This window comes from Zingiber officinale, chromosome 3A (assembly GCF_018446385.1).
Source record: "Zingiber officinale cultivar Zhangliang chromosome 3A, Zo_v1.1, whole genome shotgun sequence".
Lineage (NCBI taxonomy): Eukaryota > Viridiplantae > Streptophyta > Magnoliopsida > Zingiberales > Zingiberaceae > Zingiber > Zingiber officinale.
Genome location: NC_055990.1, coordinates 146,269,071 through 146,288,533, shown reverse-complemented (window position 1 = coordinate 146,288,533; position 19,463 = coordinate 146,269,071). Strand labels below are relative to the sequence as shown.

Sequence of the window (19,463 nt, the reverse complement as noted above, 5' to 3'; positions counted from 1 at the left end):
TTGGGCTTTGGCCCATAAAGCCATCCTGAGACATCAAATGAGCCAGCTTTGGAAGTTAAGAAAGAGAGGGAAAAAATATCTCTCGGCTCTTACAAATTTTAGTGTTCATCTAGGAAGTCTTTAATTTCGAGACAGGATATTCTGGATCATTTTTTATAGTCCAAAAGATATGTCACTCGTATTTGTAGTCGAATCATGATCATGATTCGATCGTAAATAGTTACGATCTCTTTCTGGGTTCATCGTCCCCACCAAATTATAGTTTTTGTTCGGAGCAGGTGGCCGAAGTCGTCCGGAGGACACCCTTGCTCAGCACCGGTAACCGGAGGCCTCCGGGCAACCTCCGACCGTCTGCTCCGAATAAAAACTATAACCTGTTGGGGACGATGAACCCAGGAAGAGATCGTAACAATTTATGATCGGATCGTGATCACGATTCAACTGCAAATACGAGTGGCACATCCTCTGGATCAAAAAAAAAAAAAAAAAAAAAAAAAAAAAGTGATCCAGGAGATATGTACACTTTAATTTCTACATACTAACTGCCAACAATAAGCTTATTTAATTTAATTGATTGAAATAGGCAGGCAGAAGTAGTTTAATATCTAAACAAATAGAAATTCAATTAGTATAATTCGAATCCTCCGCCATACAATAAATTTAGATCATATAAATAAGTTTCTTTTACATAAGTTTCTTTTACATGTTTAAAGATCCTTTCCAATGCAATCCTGCAATTAAGGGATTTTTTTATTAGTTTTAAATTTTAATTAATGTCAAAACATCCCTTTAGAATTGTTATATTGTTATCAAAATAACCCTTACTTAAGATACCCATTTTATCCTTCTAAATTGCTACATAAATTATTCGTGTTAATGAATTTAACATTAGTTAATAACTGGTGAGAGCATTTTAAAAATTATCCCTATTATTTTTTTTTGAAAAAAAAAAACAAAGTGCAAAAAGATTATCCCTTATGATCGACCAAGCCAGATATGAGATGAGAAAAAGATAGGATGCACAAATTAATATTACAAACCCTGCTCGTAGAACAAAAGGCAAAGAAATATTCAGTGCCATTTGGATATTCATAATAATCTACTCAGATATGAATGAATTTAAACTATAAATTCTTATAACAAAAATGTTACATCCATATTCACTTTTATAGATCATGGCAGTCAGTTGGATGAACAAGAAATCACAAAAATTTGATACCAACACATTATTCTTTTTAGCAACTTTATATACCCAGTTAAAAAACTTTATTTAATACATCTAACCAAGTCAAAATGACTTAAGACTAAATTATGTTATTAAGTAGTTTGCAACTTGAAGGTGTTAAATAAGATGAACACACACAAGGTTGCTGCAGATTAATGGCTCCCACAATCTGAAGCGTATTGCAAATATTTGTTTGGGTAACAATGCAGTTAAATCACAAGATAATTGTATTCACAGGTACACTCATAATCAACCAGTTTTCCAGCATAATCGTATTTGTCGTGAGATTTCAACAGGTAGCAGTTTCAAGAGCAAGTACCATCAATGCCTGAAATAGTAAATTTGAAGAAAATAGTGAGAATTCATTGTTTTCTACATGCAATACAGAGTATTACTAGTTGAACTTGGAAACCTTAAAAAGATGCAATAAATTATGCTGAAAGGTTTTCAGTCATATAGAACAAAGACCTCAATCTCCGCTAGAGAATCGAGGGTATTTTTTTTTCTTCTTCTCCTTTTTTGTCTAGTTGTGTTCAATTTCATGTGGAGGTTCAACTAAAAAAACTCTTGATTAGTTAGGGGGGAATCAGTAATAAAGGAGGTTTTTAAAAACTATATATATTGAGAGAGATCATGTCTAGTTGTGTTCAATTTCATGTGGAGGTTCAGCTAAAACTCTTGACTGTCTTCATAAACGGTTAGGAAGTTGACACATCCATGATTGGAACTAGCAGTATGAATCGGTCCGAGTTAGTGTGCTAATGTGGCAGGAAGTTGACACATCCATGATTGGAACTAGCAGTATGAATGGGGCCAAATTAGTGTTAATGTTGCAGCAAATTGGGAAGTGACACATGTATGATCAAGCTAGTCATTGACTATGTCTAGGGGATGAATGAACTTGATCTATTGGACGAACTTAGCCACATGGAACATTAATATTGGGTGGACGCTCACTCTGAGGCCTATAAGAGAGAGCTGGATACTACATCGTGGGTTATATAAGCGATCTGATGAAGTTCCACGTCACGGCTATCCCAGGCAAAGACTACTTCCCCACCTTAAGCTATCCAGCTCAGCCATTCCGAGCATAAGCCAAAAACCTTCCTTATCCCTCAATCCACACAACCAAACTCTGAGCATATTTCTATGCCATTTAGATCTCAGCCAAGCTAGATCTTCCCCCACTAAACCACGCTCACTTCGACCAAACTCCATGCAGTACAGTATAACTAATCCAGCTTCCTTTCATGGATGCGATCGAACTCAATTCACCTCAGCTAACTTACAACAAACTTCCCTCAGCTAAGGTTTGAGCGTGCCAACTCAGACTCATTCATGTACTAAAATTTGCCCATATACAATATGTTCTTGGCAAACAAAGAATTCTTTAGCAGTAGAAAAAATGTATTATCTTGAACTCATATATGGTACACAATGACAGTCGTCATCCACGTAACAAATCCTAGCCAGTTGAAGACATCTTGTAATCAACTCCAATATCATTGAAACTAGCCATGTTTGTGCTTTTTTATAAGTTTAAGAGTTTTACCATGTGAAAAAAGGCCAAAATGTAAAGGTGCCTATGATACAATATCTAAAACATGTTAAGGTTTGGTGAACCATCATTTACTTAAATTATCTTCTAGTGGATCCCTTCAGTTTCCATTAAAAAGAATCATATAACAGATATTGTTCGATTGTGTGGCATGACTTCATGTATGCAATTAAGCTATTGTCTTCCCCATTCTAAGGTGCATTGGATCAATCTTTTGAGTGAAAACCCTCACTGCAAGATTGTACTCATGTACCAGTCCAACATTAAACATGTATTTTGTGCATTAATCTTATATAATAAGACATCGAAACTAAGTGTGAGCCAAGTAGGCAACAGAAGCTGAAATGTTGCCTATGGTAGCAAAATTCTAATTCGAAACTGATATCTTGCAGTCTAACTGACCTGAAAAACTTTTGGTACTGGAACAATATAGTCTAACGAATATCTCATTTCTGATAATTGCAATATGGCATTTTATATCATTTGTTTGGAAGTGGATAAAGTTACTCATCATTCTTATCTCACTTCTAAATCTGAAGCATCATTTCTTTTTAAAAGATGATGTGTTTACCATAAATCATAATGTCAATTTTTGTATGTTTCTATCACAACCAGAATCTAGTTGGTTCAAATTCACTGTCTACTTCTGCATCCCCCCTTAAGCACAGTGGGGAAAATAATAACTAAATACTTGTATGAACAAATGTGATGGCTTGGGTCCTAGCCAAACCCACGACAAACCTTTCAAGTGAGATTTATAAAATAAAAAGCTTTCAAGCACTCACTACTCAGCGGGTCATCATCTACATCTTAGGCCGAATAAGGATGCAAAGCACTCACCTCTCAGGGTAGAGTTCATGTTTAAAAATCACAACATTTGTTAATCAACTTATCATCATTGTTAAACAAATTGGTCCTGGAATTTAACAAATCATCTAAAAGTCCACTCCCAGTATCTTTCAGGTTCAAGATATGTGTCATTCACTCCAAGTTTAGCCAAAGAACAGAAGGTCCAATCTTTTTTTTTGTCTGTCATAGAAAATAACAATATATCCTCGGATTGGCCATGTATTGAGCAAAATAAATCAACGAGATGTTGAGTAAATGATCAATGAATGTCCAGAGATCAGAATATGTCCTGTCTAGGGTTCCCTTGTATTCATGTCCAAAGCAAGCAGTAAGGACAGAAACAATAATTCTAAGGATTGAAAGGCGTTACCTTTAACCTCTGGCCTTGAGATCAGCCAGACGTCTGGAGAGATCGTCCTCGTCCACTTTTTCGTGTTCCTTTGCCGGGACTGCATGACCCGCAGCCTGTGGCAGTCCGACGGAGACTTCAAGGCCATAATCATCCGCCACTTGCTGCATAAGGCTGTTAACCTCGCCCTCCGGGGTTGAGAGGCTGGTGGATCCAGCCATAGCGCCCTCCATGAACTCCGCCTGGACCTCCATGTTGACGAACTGGCGCTCGAACTGATCCATGGTCTCGGACATTTTCTGAAGATTACCGCTGGCGAGAGCAGACTCAAGGGACTTGACGATGGATCCCATAGACTTCCCAATCACCTGCATCTTTGCCTGGGTGTCGAGGCGTGCGACGACGGCGTCTAGGCGAGAAGCGAGACGGAGGTAGTTCATCTGCTCGGTGCGCTTCCGGATCGCGTTCTCGGCATAGATCCGAGCGCCGTCCATGTTTCCCTTCTCGATGGCCTTCTTCACCTTGAGCTTCTCTGACTTCTCCTCCTTCTCGCACTTGCGCGACTGCCGCTGCAGGCTCTTCGACGTGAACTTGAGCTCCATGATCTGGTTCATCAGCTTCCCCGTGCTTCCCATGGTGTCGCCGTATGCGGTGGGGAATTTGGATCGAGGTTAGGGTTCCGTCAACTTGAGAATCGAAATGTTGGGGGTCGAAGGGAAGAATGACAACAAATTCAAAAAAAAAAAAACAGGGTGTTTCGATAAATTCTTAATTTAAGAGGACAGTTATGAAAGAGCATCTTAATTCGTACGGGAGTGCCGTAAACGTAGTGTAGGCAATTACAGTAATTTTATTTTTATGATGGTTTGCATTCCAATCAAATTTAACGGTTATTTAAGTATTAAATATAAAAAAAATTTAGATGAGTTTAACGACGGCCTGCCAAAACTATATAGATATGATACGGATATGGCTTAAGAATAGGGAAGGAATTAGGAGAGGGAAGGGGGCATTTTGGTCATTGTATTATAGTATCTCTTTTAGGGTATTATTCACCGGTGGAAAGGGATTCTTCGGGGGTTCTCTCTTCCGCCGTCGAGGGCTCTCCTTCCTCCCTCGCACGCTCCTCTCCTCTCAACACCTCCACTCTCGCTAGCAACCCCTCCGGTGTTGGTTTCCTCGCGCCTGACCACAAGCCTCTCTTGGACAGATATATTACCTCCCTTATCGATCGATGTCGCCTCCCCTTCACGCGAGCAGCCTGCCCTTCCTCCTCACGCTATGGTCTTCGTACGAGCTCACGCGAGGATGCCACCCCTTCTTCTTCTCTCTTCTCCCGACAACCACGCCACTGCTTCCACTTCCTCTCGTTGGCAACCCACGCGCCGGCATCCCTCTCTCCCTCTCTGTGACGACAATATCAATGTCGTCTCTCCTCTTCTCTTTCCTACGAGATGCTACTGTCTCCAGCATCGTTGCCTTCGTCGGCCAGCCTTTGACCACCCATGACTCGCTCTAGTGCCGAGGGCATTGTCGTCGCACTTCATAGCCCTCACTTTAGTGCCACAGCTCGTTGTTGCTTCCTCTTTTCCCTCTCAGCCTCGACTAACTACCACACTTGCGAGGACGCCGCTCCATAACCCCGGCGAGCAGCCACTAGCTGCCAATGTCGTTGTCGGTGCCCCTGCCATTGGATTCGACCAACCGACACCCCTGTCGGACACCTTTGCCTTCAAATTCGACTCGTTCGTGTTTAGTTCAGTTTGTATTTTGATGATCCAGCATTCTGCTCGACCCCTGATCTATCCCGTCTTCGGCCTTGGAGTCGTTGCTGTTCTCGGCCTTTGCGTCGCTATTATCTCCCGGCTTGTGTGCCGATGTTTTATCCCAGCTTACGTGCCAGTGTCATATCCCGACCCGCGTGCCGATGTTCTATCCTGATATGTGTGCCAGTGTATAATCCCGACCTACGTGCCGATATCATATCCCGGTTTGCGTGTCGTCTTTCAGCCGGATCCAAGTCATGTTCGACTAGGCGTCGTCAGATCCAGCTCTTCATCCGACTCAGAGTCACCTGCTCTTCCGGGTCACGACAACTTGAGCAGCGTCCCGACCAGCTCACCGATCCACCCGAGGGTGCCCCTAGGCCAGGGTACGTCCTTCGTTCATATTCTATACGCATCTCATTATTTTATGCCTTAGTCTGTTACTCATATACTCGTTGGATCTGTCTTGAACATCGGGGAACCAGGGACCGGGGTGACCCAGTCGCTGGCTACATGTAGTGTTAACCAGAGGACTTCTGACGACTTGGTTAACATAGAAAACATCTCAGCATACCCCCTTCGGGACGTCGTGATCCGGTCAACATTCCATCCACCTCACCCGGCAGTCCATCTGACTCAGATTCCGGACAAGATCAATTTGGCACCGTTTGTGGGAATCTTCTCCACCTGTTCTGGAACGTGAAGATGGACAACGTTGGGAGGTTCTCTGCCACTATCACAGTCTCGGAGGATCTTGATGAACATATTATCTTCTACCCTCACTTCATGGGTATTCAGGAGTCGAGGGATTAAGTTAAAGCTTCAGCTGGCCGACAGGTAAGTTTTTCCATTATATTTTTTCCCTGACTCCATGGGTATTCGGGAGTCAAGGGACCGAGACAAACTCTTAGCCGGTTGGCATGACTCCTCGACCAGGTACGTTACGAGTGTTGCTCCTTTTTTACGGCTATAAGATCTGCTATAGCTCCTTGATAAGAGAGTAAGATCCTAGTTTCTTGATCAAAGACTAGGGCCTTCGATCGTTGATCAGACACTAGGGGCCCAGCTCCCCGATTAGATATTAGGGGTACAACTCCCCGATCAGACACTAGGGACACAACTTCCCGATCAGTGACTCGTAGTACAGCTTCCCGATCAGGATCTAGGGGCCTCGCTCTTTGGTTACAAGCTAGGGGTCTTACTCTCCGATCAAGGACTAGGGGTCTAGCTCCCCAGTTAGGTGTGCTACAGGCTCTGCACCCTTCACCATGAGGCTCTACATTCTCTTACTACTACAAGCTCTACACCCTTCACCATGAGTCTCTGCATCCTCTTAGTGCTACTAACTCTGCATCCTTCACCATGGGGCTCTGCATCCTCTTACTGGTACAAGCTCTACACCCTTCACCATGGGGCTCTGCATCCTCTTACTGCTATAGGATGTGCACCCTTCACCATGGGGTTCTGCATCCTCTTACTGCTATAAGCGCTGCACTCTATTACTACTATATGCTCTACATCCTCCACCTATTTTGCATCCTCTTACATCTACAGGCTCTGCTCCCTTCACCCATGGTGCTCTGCTTCATTCTATTGATACGGACTCTACTCCCTTATATGGTTATGGGCTTCACTCCCTTTGACGGTCAGGGCTCAGATTATTCTCTCCTTGACTCCGCGGACATTTGGGAGTCAAGGGATCGACACTATTTCTCTCCCTGACTTCACGAGCATTTTGGAGTCGAGGGATCTAGTCAGATCCTCAGCCGATCGACACCACTTCACGATCAGGTATGATAAAGGCTTTGCTCCCTCATATTGCTACGGGCTCTGCTTCTATGGACTTCAGGGTTCACCTCCTCCATTCAAGGTCGAGCTATCACCACTGGTCTCAGACAAGAGTATCGCCACCGGTTTTAGATCGGAGTATCACTAACGACCTCTCGGTCGGGCCCCAGACTCTCGCCCTAGCGCGAGTTATAAGTGAGCATGCTCTCACACCTAACGACCTCTCGGTCGGGATTCCTGACTCTCATCTCAGTGTGAGTTATAAGTGAGCATGCTCTCACCCCTCCAAACTCTTGCCCCAGCGCGAGTTATAAGTGAGCATGCTCTCACGCCTAATGACCTCTCAGTCGGGGTTCTAGATTCTCACACCGGCGCGCGTTATAAGTGAGCATGCTCTAACGCCTCCAGACTCTCGCCCCAGCGCGAGTTTTAAGTGAGCATGCTCTCACGACCAATAACCTCCGGTCGGGCTCCAGACTCTTGCCCCAGAATGAGTTATAAGTGAGCATGCTCTCATGACCAACGACCTCCCGGTCGGGTTCCAGACTCTCGTCCCATCGCGAGTTATAAGTGAGCACACTCTCTATAAAATACAGTGCCCAAATTAATAATTCAATAATAATGTTTAATAGGCTAATAGCCTTAACAGAATTTTTAGGGATTTTTAGAAATTTTTTGGGATTTAATTGGAGCTCGTATGACATATTTAGAGGGTGTGCACTTATGGGCTCGAGAAAAAGCTTGTTTGGAATATCCGGAGGTGGGAGTTGATTGAGAAACAAATCTAAGGTTTAATTTACAAGTCCTAAGTTATAAAGTCTAATTTTCGTGCCCTAACTTCCAAAACCCCTGCCGAACTCCATCTTCCCCAAACCCATCGCCGACACCGCCGTCCTTCCCCTCTGGCGAGATCCCACACCAGTACCGGCGATCTCTCCCTCACGCGGCTTCCCCTCTCGCGATCCCCTCGCCTCTAGCCGCCGAGCCACAGCCGCAATCCTCTTCCCCTCTTTGCCGTGCCCTAACCCCCCGCAACTTCTCGCCAATGATGACTGTCGCCACTTCTTCTCACAGCTTCAAAACCCGCTGCTGTCGTGACCCAGACGCCACTGTCGAAGTTGCGACCACCCTCTCCTCCTGGCGTCTTCGCAAGGTACGACACAACCGACCCACTGCGCTGCCATCTCGTTGATTTCCTCCTTGCTCCTCGGTCATCAGATCCCTTTGCCTCAGCTTCTCACCTCTGCGCCGACCACCATATTTTCTCTACCCACGTGCAACCAGTCGCCCCCATAGTGTCCTTTCCTCGTTGGTCAGAAATCAGTGTTGCCCTCTTTGCCGATCGCATCTGCTATGGCTATGGAACATAGTTGTGCTCACTGCCGCTTGCAACCGCGAGCAAATCCTAACTTCACCACCGGCCACCGTGAGCTACCATCGAAGGAGAGGTCATAAGGTAATAACTTCATCTTACCTAAGTTCGTCGTTCAAGCTAACTAACTAGGTTATATTACTAAGTCGAATTAGGATCTGAAATTTGGAAGGTGGTTTGATGGGGGGTAAGATGCAGAAATTTGGTTTAATGCAGGGAAGAATTTGGTTTGGTTGCATTGGATTAATTTTAGTTCTAGAAATGGGAATTGTTATCAATGGATGATATATCGATCAGTGTTGAACTGATTTAACTCTAGTCTAAGTGATGAATCGTATCAGTAAAACCTAAGCATTGAGTAGGGGAGGTTAATCGAATGTTATGTTCGATTAAGGTTTTCCCTAATTAGAATGAGATTTAATTTAGCCAGTCATTGCATATGTGAATAGTTAAATTGTTTAGTATGTGATTTGCAAGGTGTCGATTCGATACGAGCGTCTCGACGTGGGAGTTGTGTCGGCACAATCTACATATTAAGGCGGGTACTTCTTATCTTGATTCTTTAGTTACTTGAACTTGGTGCATGAGCTATTTTTAATAAAAACTGCTTTACCTTGACTCCACTCGTAATTTTTCCTGTACTTGATACTTCCACTCAAAACCTTTGAGATATTCGTTTCTATATTTATACAGTCTCACGTTGTTGTCTATATGATATTTAGCAGATACCAGACACCATATATTAGATATTAGATAATGGATATATAGGTAATAGATACCATGTTTATTTGCTTTGAATGTTGTATGTTTATTTACCTTATTGAGCATGCCGGCTTCATGTAGCATACCCATTTTCTGTTTATATATATATGATGACTGTTGCATTGTACGCATCATGTCATTGCATACATGCAGGCGACCACTTCTTCCTGGTGGGGGAGTGAGTCGTCGGGCCGCGCCGCACACTCGGCCACTCATGGGTAGTGGTAGCTGGAGGAGATGTCGCTTGTCCTGTCGTGCCACACTCGGCCACTCATGGATAGTGGTAGCTGAAGTTGCGAGCAGCAGGGACCCCCTTCGCTATGTAGCTAGTTAGCTACTCAGTACTTGTCCATCCGATCACTCGAGAGAGTGACGACCTTTGGGTGGTACAGTTATCATCGATCTGACCTCTCGACCATACAGGGGTCGTGGTGCAGAGAGGTGGGCGGGATGACCATCCGTGCATATGTTGTTATCGTTATATCTGCTGATACTGTTGTTGCTACTTTTGCTGTTGTTACTAGCTTATGCTGTTGTTGTTACTTTTGCTGTTGATATTAGTTTATGTGGCTATTGCTCACTTATATTGCTATGCTTGCTTATGTTGAAATATGCCCTCGTTGTAGGTGTTTAGTCCTTAGTTTACTTATTGGAAGTTTGTATATACTTACATATTTCCTCTATAATTATGAGCAGTACTGTAGCATATTAGTACTACTTCTGACCTTCTATTACTAACCTAGGATATAGTTTCAGGTATGAGCATTTATTATGGTTTTGTTTTAGTATCTGCTATTCTTCTTATGAGACTGTATTCCTTTTTGGCATTCTCTATTTGCTTATTATGTTCATGCACTATCTTTCCTTACCCGCTGAGTTCCAATACTCACCACCTCGCAAACTAATTTTATTTTGCCAGGTAACAGGTAGATGAGTCATGGATGCTTGAAGAGTCACAGCTGTCAGTCTCACGTCACACTTGAGGATAGTTTTTTTTGGTTTTGTTATCGTTTGGGTGGTATGTTAATTTTGTGTATTTTGCTTTTCAATAAGTCGATGTTGAATTTTGGAGTCAAGTCTGGTGATTGCAGGTATTTTTGTTAGTGTTGTTGTTGGTCTTACGTTCGTATTATTTTATGTTTTCCGCTACGTTTACTTTTAGCCGTGTGGGTTGTTATTATATATTGAGTGGTTGTGTGTTTTTCATTTCTGTCCAGTCGAGTGGGTTGTATCTTTTAAACTGTGTGGTTGTGTGCTTATATCCAGCCGTGTGGGCTGTGGATTATGTTTATATGTTGAGTATATATGTATTTATTGCTTCAGATTGTCATCCGTACAGGGGAGGTGCTGCCGGATTTTTGTCTAGCAGGGACTCCTCTGGGGCGTGACACTCTCACGCCTCCAGACTCTCGCCCTAGTGTGAGTTATAAGTAAGCATGCTCTCACGACCAATGACCTCTCGGTCGGGCTCCAGACTCTCGTCCCAGTGCAAGTTATAAGCGAGCATGCTCTTACGACCAACGATCTCCCGGTCGGGCTCCAGACTCTCGCCCCAGCGCGAGTTATAAATGAGCATGCTCTCACGGCCAACGATCTCTCGGTCGACATTCCAGACCCTCGTCCCAGAGCGAGTTATAAGCGAGCATGCTCTTGCAATCTCCCGGTCAGGCTCCTGAGTCTCGCCCCAGCGCGAGTTTTAAGCGAGCATGCTCTTACGACCAACGACCTCTCGGTCAGGTTTCAGACTCTCACCCCAGTGTGAGTTATAGCGATCATACTCTCGCACCCCAATGACCTCCCGGTCGGGGCTCCAAACTCTCGCCCCAGCACGAGTTATAAGCGAGCATGCTCTCACGACTAACGACCTCTCGGTCGGGTTCCAAACTCTGGTCCCAACGCGAGTTATAAGTGATCATGCCTCGTGCCCTAACGACCTCTCTGTCGAGACTCTAGACTCTCGTCCCAGCGCGAATTATAAGTGAGCAGCCTCTCACGACTAATGACCTCCCAATCTGTGTTCAAACTCTCGCCCCAGTACAAGTTATAAGTGAGTAGGGCTCTCGCGCACAACTAGTCGGTCAGGTTTCCCTCCTGGTTGGTGTCAGGCACTTGCTTCACTCACCGCTGTGCCCGACACTCACCATTCGCGTTTCGCTCATCGCTGCTGCTCGGTCAGCACTCACCACTCACTCACCGCTCTGCTTGGCACTCATCACACTCGCTTCGCTTGTCGCTCTGCCTGACACTCACCATTCGCGTTTTGCTCATCGTTGTTTCTCGATTGGCACTGATCTCACTCACTGCAGTGCTTGACCCTCGCATTTCACTCGCTGCTCGCCTCACGGACTTTGTGCCCACTCGGATCCCTGGCTTTGCCCCCTCTAGCATTCGCCTTCGATGAGCTTCATGCCAACTTGGGGCATAGTTGTGTCTTTCGATCTCTTGGGATCCGCTCCTACTCGATTCACGAGCTCTGTGCCTGCTTGGCTCAAGGGCTTTGCTCTCGCGTTCGCCTCCGATCTCACAAGCTCTACACCCGTTCTATTCACAAGATTCGTTCCAGCTCAGCTCACGGGTTTCGGTCTTATTCGTGATCCGCCTCTAGGTTTCGCTCAACATTGTCTCTATCACTCGGTCGATATCTTTGTAGCCGCTCGATCAATATCGCTTGGCCATTCGTTCAGTTGCTCACTGGTACCATTCGATCGCTCGCCCATCCTCTTTTGACCCACTCAGCATTCTCCCTATTGCCTGGTCGCATTTCACGATCACATGGTGGGAAGTTTTCGGACGCTTGGTCACAGTTTACTATTGCTCAATCGATATTTTCTCGGTTGTGCGCTCGACACCGCTCGACATTCTCTCTATTACCCGGATGACATTTTTTGATCACCTGGTAGTGCTTTATTGTCACTCGGTCGTGCGCTTAGCACCGCTCGCCTTGCATCTCTCTATCCGATTAGCATTATCTCGGGTGCCTGGTCGACATTTTCTCTATCGCGCGCTTGACATCGCTCGCCCATCAACTTTTGACCCGCTTGGCATTCGCTCGATCCCCTGCATGGCACTCACGCGACATTATTTTTTGCCGTTTGGTTGACACCTGTTTTACATCTTGCTTAGCATTCGCATAATCGCCCGATCACCCGATCACCCTCCTTAGCATCGCCCGACCGTCTGCTCGATATTGCTCGATCTCTCGCTCGACATCCAATCGATTGCTGGCCTAGCATTGCCACAACTACTCGTTTGATGTTTAAGACGAGCCAAGTGATCTGATTCTGCAGTGATTCTGTTTTACGTCAGGATTGGTCTAGTCAGTCGGACTTGCGCCTCCTTCAACTAGACTTGAGGGGGAGGCTTGTGATACAAATATGACTTAAGGAAAGAAGAGGAATTAGGAGAGGGAAGGGGGACATTTTGGTCATTGTATTGTAGCATCCCTTTTAGGGCATGCTGGATCGAGATGCGTTCGAGGGGAGGGGGTGAATAGTGTTAGGGTCGAAATGTGATTGAGGGAGGGGGGTGAATAGCTCATCATGCTTGTCGTTGCTTGTTTCTTGGTGATGATATGCAACGGAAAATACAAGAAACACAAATACAACGCTAACACAAGGATTTATTTGGTATCCACCTTAAGAAAAGATGACTAATCCAAAGATCCACACACGACACACACTTTCCACTATAAAAACACTCTTTTATAGTAACTACCGAAAGCGGAGAAGTCCTACACCACTCTCAATAAAAGAAGAAAGAAAGGGAAGCAAATACAATTGGAATCTTATAAGATTTACACTTGAAACCCTAACCCTAACTTCTTCTTCTTGTCGTAGATCGCTTCTTGACTTGGACGTGCACAAGCACTTGCCTCCAAGAACCTTCAAGAACTGCGGTGAGAGCTTGGAGAAGTTGTTGTATGTGTCGGAGAAGAATTGGGAGAAGATCTGAAAAGAGCTACTGAAGAAAACGCTCGCAACGGCTTTATCCAACGCCAACGGTTGGATCCCAATCGATTAGATTGCTCCCAATCAATTGGGGAGACTTTGGATCAATCGGTCGATCGATCCAGAGCGCCTCTGTGCTCTCTGGAAATTGCCTGAATCGATCAACCGATCAATTCAAGGCTATCGTGCGATTTCTAGCGCTCCAATTGATCGTCCGATCGATTGGAGGCTCCCAATCGATCGGGTGATCGATTGGGAGGCGTTCTGTGCGACGTCGATTCTTCCCTAATCGATCACCCGATCAATTGGGAGAAGCTTTTGTCGCGGGACGCACCCAATCGATCAACCGATCGATTGGACATGAGTCAATCGATCGGTTGATCGATTGAACTCACATGTGACTTGCCAAATCACGTCCCAAGCCCCTAAAACCCAACATTTGGTCAACCATGACCTGTTGGGACATTATGCCTAGCATCCGATCTGTTGGCTGCTACTGGGAATATCGTACCGGTTCCCCTGTACAAAAGTTTTGTACAAGTCCTGAACCATTCCTAACAACCTATTGTGTTCTTTAGAAATTAAATTTGGAATCACAAACGGAACTTAACATTATTGATTCCAAATTCAACTTATCTATTGTTAGTGGTTTAGACTTGGATTGCAAACGATGCTTAACATTATTGATCAAAATCCACCCATATTACAAATTCAATTAAATATTAATTTCATAGATTGGCTTCCAGGTTAAACATAGCGAGATGTTAGGCTTTCTTGGGTATTGGAGCATCCACCACTTCCTAGACAAAGCTTTTCAACGAAATTTAATATTTAATTTCCTTATAGTAACCTTAGGTTTAACCAAAAAGAACAATCGAATCACAAATTCGAAAAGCAAAAGAAATACAAAATCGAAAACATAAATTCGATAACCTAGATTCATTAGCCTCTTGTATTTGGTATTTTAAGATCTAAATAAAAGGATGAACTAGTTATGATACGGAAACTAATAACTAGTTATACCTTTTATAGCTTATAGACCTCACGATCTACGCTCGACATTGTACTTGCAGGTCCACGTCAGCGGGAGAACTACGCTTGCAGTCTTCGACCAGTCAACGGGAGCACCACATCCTCAGCGTTCATCGACTCAGCTTTCAGACAGGAACAAGTCCAATTCTGCCCGAATAGTTTAAGATTTAAACTTGAAATTGATCAGTCAAAAAATTGAAATAGTTAAAAGTCAAAATTGTCAAATATACTAATCCAAATTTGGTCAAATATACTTGAGGACAACTATATCATTTGGAGGGTGGGTAAGTGGGATGTTCTTTGATTAAAAAAAATATTTTGTTTTATTCCAATAAAATAAAAAAGAGACGTCTTTTTGATTATTATTGCTCAATATAATTTTTATTTGTTAGACTATTTTCACAACCTTTTATCCATATGGTCTTATGAATTCATATGATAAAATGACATGAACTTTAAGGGTGATTTGATACTTTTAAAAGCCAAAATATTTTTTTTTAAAAAAAATTATAGAGGGCAAATTAAAAATTTTCCTAATCATAATATGATTTTGTTACCTAAATAATTGATTCAAGAACAAAACTCTGATATAAAGAGATAGCCACACTGATGCAATCGTTCTACAACAGAGATCTACAAGTAAAAATGCCTTTGTTTTCACACCAACATTGTAGGGAAAACATAAAGACTCTCTTTGATTGATCCTTGCAAACTCTAAAAAGATTCAATATGACAAAAAAAAAAGTTGGATTTTTTTTTTCATCCAAACAACTAAAATAGATAGATAAATGAGACCTTCCCTTGAATCATGTTGATTAGCATCCGAAGATAAGAAAGAGCACTTTGCTACTTTGTTATGTGATTAAGAATATGATCAGACCAATCCTCTCAATCAATCTTGACTGATGAGTATATCAACCTTGTGAACCATAAGCACGCATAGAAGCCGACCGTGCCAGTCAGCACGAAGAACGAATAGGAGGCAATCAGCATGTAGCCGAAGTACATAATGGCCGATACGAGCTTCGTAATATTCAGCTTTGTGAAGAAGTAGAAGGTTGCATATAGGAAGAGGTAGAGTGCTGATGATCCTGATGTCAAATAAGATCTCCACCACCACTGATAATCCTCACTGCAGAGCTGGAAGTAGCATAGAACGATTGTGATTTCAGCGCACGTCACAATAAGAATAAGAAAAATGAGGAAAAGGAATCCGAAGATGTAGTAGAATTGGTGCAGCCAGATTGAGGTGAGAATGAAGAAGAGCTCGACGAACACAGCTCCGAATGGAAGTATGCCTCCAATTAGTATCGAGAAAACTGCGTTCATGTACCATGGTTGCTCTGGTATCTGTCTAGGAATTTTGTTTGTTTTCACAGGATCCTCTGGAGCAGGCTTCTTGAACCCCAAGTAGCTACCTACAAACACTAGAGGCACTGAGATACCGAACCAGAGTAGCACGAGGGCAAACATTGTGGTGAATGGCACGGCACCAGATGACTTCTCGCCCCAAACGAGAGCATTCAAGACAAAGAATATGGCAAATACAATGCCAGGGAATGTGAATGCTGTCCTCAAGGTAATCATCTTCCATTCTGTCCCCTTGAACATCTTGTAGAGACTAGTGGAGGAGTAACCAGCAAACAAACCCATGAACACCCAAAGTAGGAGCATTGCTGTCATCAGTCCTCCTCGGTTCGACGGAGAAAGGAAGCCAAGGACTGCGAAGAGCATGGTCACGAGTAACATACCAAAGAATTGGACACCCGTGCCAACATAGACACACAGCAAATCAGAATTAGTTGGAGGCCTGAAGACATCTCCATGGACTAACTTCCATCCCGTTTCTTCTTGGGCTTCTTCTTGAGTTTCAAGCTGGTTGTACTTGGAGATATCTCGGTAAAGAGTCCGCAGCATAATCATGGCTACCATTCCAGAGAGGAAGAGAACAATCATCAAAGAATTAACAATAGAAAACCAGTGTATTTGGTCATCTGTCATTAGGAGATAGGTATCCCACCGAGATGCCCACTTTACATCACTTTCCTGTGAAGTAGAGCAAAAAATCAAATTGAAACATAATATATAACAGAAAGAATTTTTTTTACACTTCAACCAAGATTGGAGACGACTAGCCTCACCTGAAATTCAACATCGTATGTGAAAATAATATCCTTGTTTACTTCAACCTCTTGTGGGGTGTTGGAGTTTACAACTGTTCGTTTGGCATGAGGGTCACAAGTGCTAAGGCGAGTTTTGTTACCGTTCCACTGGCCATCGTGCTCATGTTTAACACTGCAGTATAAATGATAACAAACTGTAGTATCTTAAAGCTTAGGCATACAAGAAGATGACCCTTACACAACTCAAACCTGAATGGTGAGACCTCAAATCCCACAATCCTTGCAAGGTCTAATTGTGCATCCTTGTGATACTTGACTAGAAATGACAGATGATTGTGGATATAGTATTTGACATCCTTGTTCTACAAAAAAAAATTACATTGATGCACACAATTGTGTTAGTCAAAAAAAGAACAACAAAATGATATTGTTTTTGCAATGTCAGATATTATTTACTCCAGTAGGTTGGCCTTTGGCGCCGGCGTAAAAACCAAGTTGATAAAAATTAGAAGTCTCTTGACCCAATCTTTTGATAGGAACAACAAGTGGAAGATTGTCAAGAACCCTGAGAAAGAACTTGACCAGTCATATACACTATTAGGTGCATAATATTATATAAGTGCTTATAAACTAATGGCTGCCTTACATATTGACACGATACTCATCCTCTATCTTCTCCTTGAACTCTTTAACATCTTTATCATTCAATGTAATCTTGCAAATGATCCGGCACATTTGTGGTTCCCTCATTTCAAACTGGAGCCAAAAAAAGGAACCCAGAGTAAAATATAGAAGGTATTGACAAAATCAGAAGTTTCGGTACACAGATCCTAACCACATAGGGTGAATTTTCAATACGATCACCACGAAGAACCTCTCCAAGATTTTCTGCACTATCCACTATAGTATCTGGTCGACAATATGGAAGAGAATAATAGGAATATGGCAGTTGTGTTTTCGTCGAAGTAAGCTTGTTTACTTTCACTGGAAGTGGATCTTTCTGCAGTCAGCAAGTGCAATTCATTCATACAATGAAGAAAAAATTAGAACAAAGAACAGTCAAAGGAAAAAAAAAACTCTAATTTACACAAAATGTGCATAACTTAAAATGCACTACTAAAAGTTTCCAAAAAGGAAAATAAATAAATTCCCAAAGAACCTCCAAAACTAACTTGGGTAAGTTGCTAATTTATTCGTTTCAGTAGAGCACAACTCAATGCATCAAATTAAGTAGATCGTAGTTGCCCCAATCCTTATCCCCAGAAAAAGGTCAGTTAAAGTTAACTAATGATTATATGAGGTTCGACAACATATTGAATCCAATAGTACCAGCTGACTCAAGTGCCAATTATTTGAATTTTCTTTTGGATAGTTTTGGATGGTTTTGCGTAGCGATGACAGAGGCTATGAACTTATCACCATTAGAGTCTAAAGTGACATTTGCAGGTGTATTTAGAGGCTATAAGAGATAAAAGACTTATAGGGGAGACAATTTTCCTCTTGGAGAGACTTCTCTGGTATTCAGGGAGCACTAGAGGTGACATTTTATGGTGTGGATATTGAGTTGTCCAATTTTCAAACTTTTGCTCCCAATTGATGTAGACTTATGTTAAACCATATTAAATTGATTTTTTTTTCTTTGTTTGTCTATTTGTGTTATTCTACTAAGTTAGACAAAGATTTTATCACGTGGTCTGATGTATGTGGTTTGAGACGGTAGATTCTAGAAATTAGTGTTAAAGAAATCGCTGACCTCATCTAGTGATATCAGAACACTTGTGAAACCAAAAAATCATTTTATAAATACAATTATTTGTACAAGCTTAGTACTGAGGACAACCGCAGCATTTTATTACTATCCCGTTGCAGTTGCATTTGAAAAATCAGAGAAGGAATTGATCCAAAAGCAAAGGTAGTTATGTTTGCTCGGCTTCTCATCAAGAATCTACTAATCTCTGAACAAATCAAGGAATGTAGTGAATCATTGAATTTTATAGGAGCTAAATTAACCCAAACAAGATACTTAAGTGTTAGATTTCCACGAAATTGTAACAAGAGATCGACGGCAATTCTATCAAAAGATGAGATTTTCTTAAAGTATATAGATTTCCATGAGTTCGAATTTTTTCCATCTAAAACGAAAAGATTGCTCATTTCCGTCCAGAGAAGAGTACAGAAGTGGTAGAAACCAAACACCGCCATTAAGATCAATTCTTACATCTCAACAAGTCACAATACCAAACTATAGAAGAGGAATGAAGCCACCGACAGACCAAAACTCGCAAAGGAGGGGGAAAAAAGACTCGCCTTTTGGAAATCGGCAGGGGCGACGCCGGGGAGGTAGAAGCCACCCGCCCCGGAGGCAGCAGCGAGCAGGAGCACGGCGGAGACCCAGGAGGACACCGCCATGGATCGCGAGAACACCATCGGAGAGATGGATCGGAGTAGAACAGAACTCAATGCAAGATCTGGCATCGAGATCTATTATCAATCACTACTCTCGCACTCGTTCCCCGTTCCCAAAATCCACGCTCGTTTAATTCCAATGGGAAATTTTCATTAAGCCTTTATTTTCAATAAGGTACGCAAAGTTTTCAAATTTACTTCTCGGTTTTATTTTATACCATAATTTCATCTTCTACGTGTAAAAGACAAATTTGAATTTTAATATGATATCAAAAATTATTCTTTT

The 19,463-nt window shown here is 42.7% G+C and overlaps 2 protein-coding genes across 2 annotated transcripts; both read right to left on the bottom strand.

The window, feature by feature from the left end:
* Positions 1 to 1,359: 1,359 nt before the first annotated feature.
* LOC122052682 (ESCRT-related protein CHMP1B) lies at positions 1,360 to 4,723 on the bottom strand. The gene is made up of 2 exons (XM_042614346.1): positions 4,003 to 4,723; positions 1,360 to 1,553 (listed from the first exon to the last, which is right to left on the bottom strand). Exon 1 carries the CDS (start codon positions 4,614 to 4,616, stop codon positions 4,005 to 4,007), a length of 612 nt encoding a protein of 203 aa, XP_042470280.1. The 5' UTR covers positions 4,617 to 4,723; the 3' UTR covers positions 1,360 to 1,553; positions 4,003 to 4,004.
* A 10,510-nt stretch (positions 4,724 to 15,233) lies between these two features.
* LOC122052681 (transmembrane 9 superfamily member 8-like) lies at positions 15,234 to 19,330 on the bottom strand. The gene is made up of 7 exons (XM_042614345.1): positions 19,079 to 19,330; positions 17,607 to 17,771; positions 17,418 to 17,527; positions 17,228 to 17,336; positions 17,021 to 17,133; positions 16,790 to 16,943; positions 15,234 to 16,694 (listed from the first exon to the last, which is right to left on the bottom strand). The coding sequence occupies exons 1-7, from the start codon at positions 19,244 to 19,246 to the stop codon at positions 15,537 to 15,539; spliced, it is 1,977 nt and encodes a 658-aa protein (XP_042470279.1). The 5' UTR covers positions 19,247 to 19,330; the 3' UTR covers positions 15,234 to 15,536.
* Between the last annotated feature and the right edge of the window lie 133 nt (positions 19,331 to 19,463).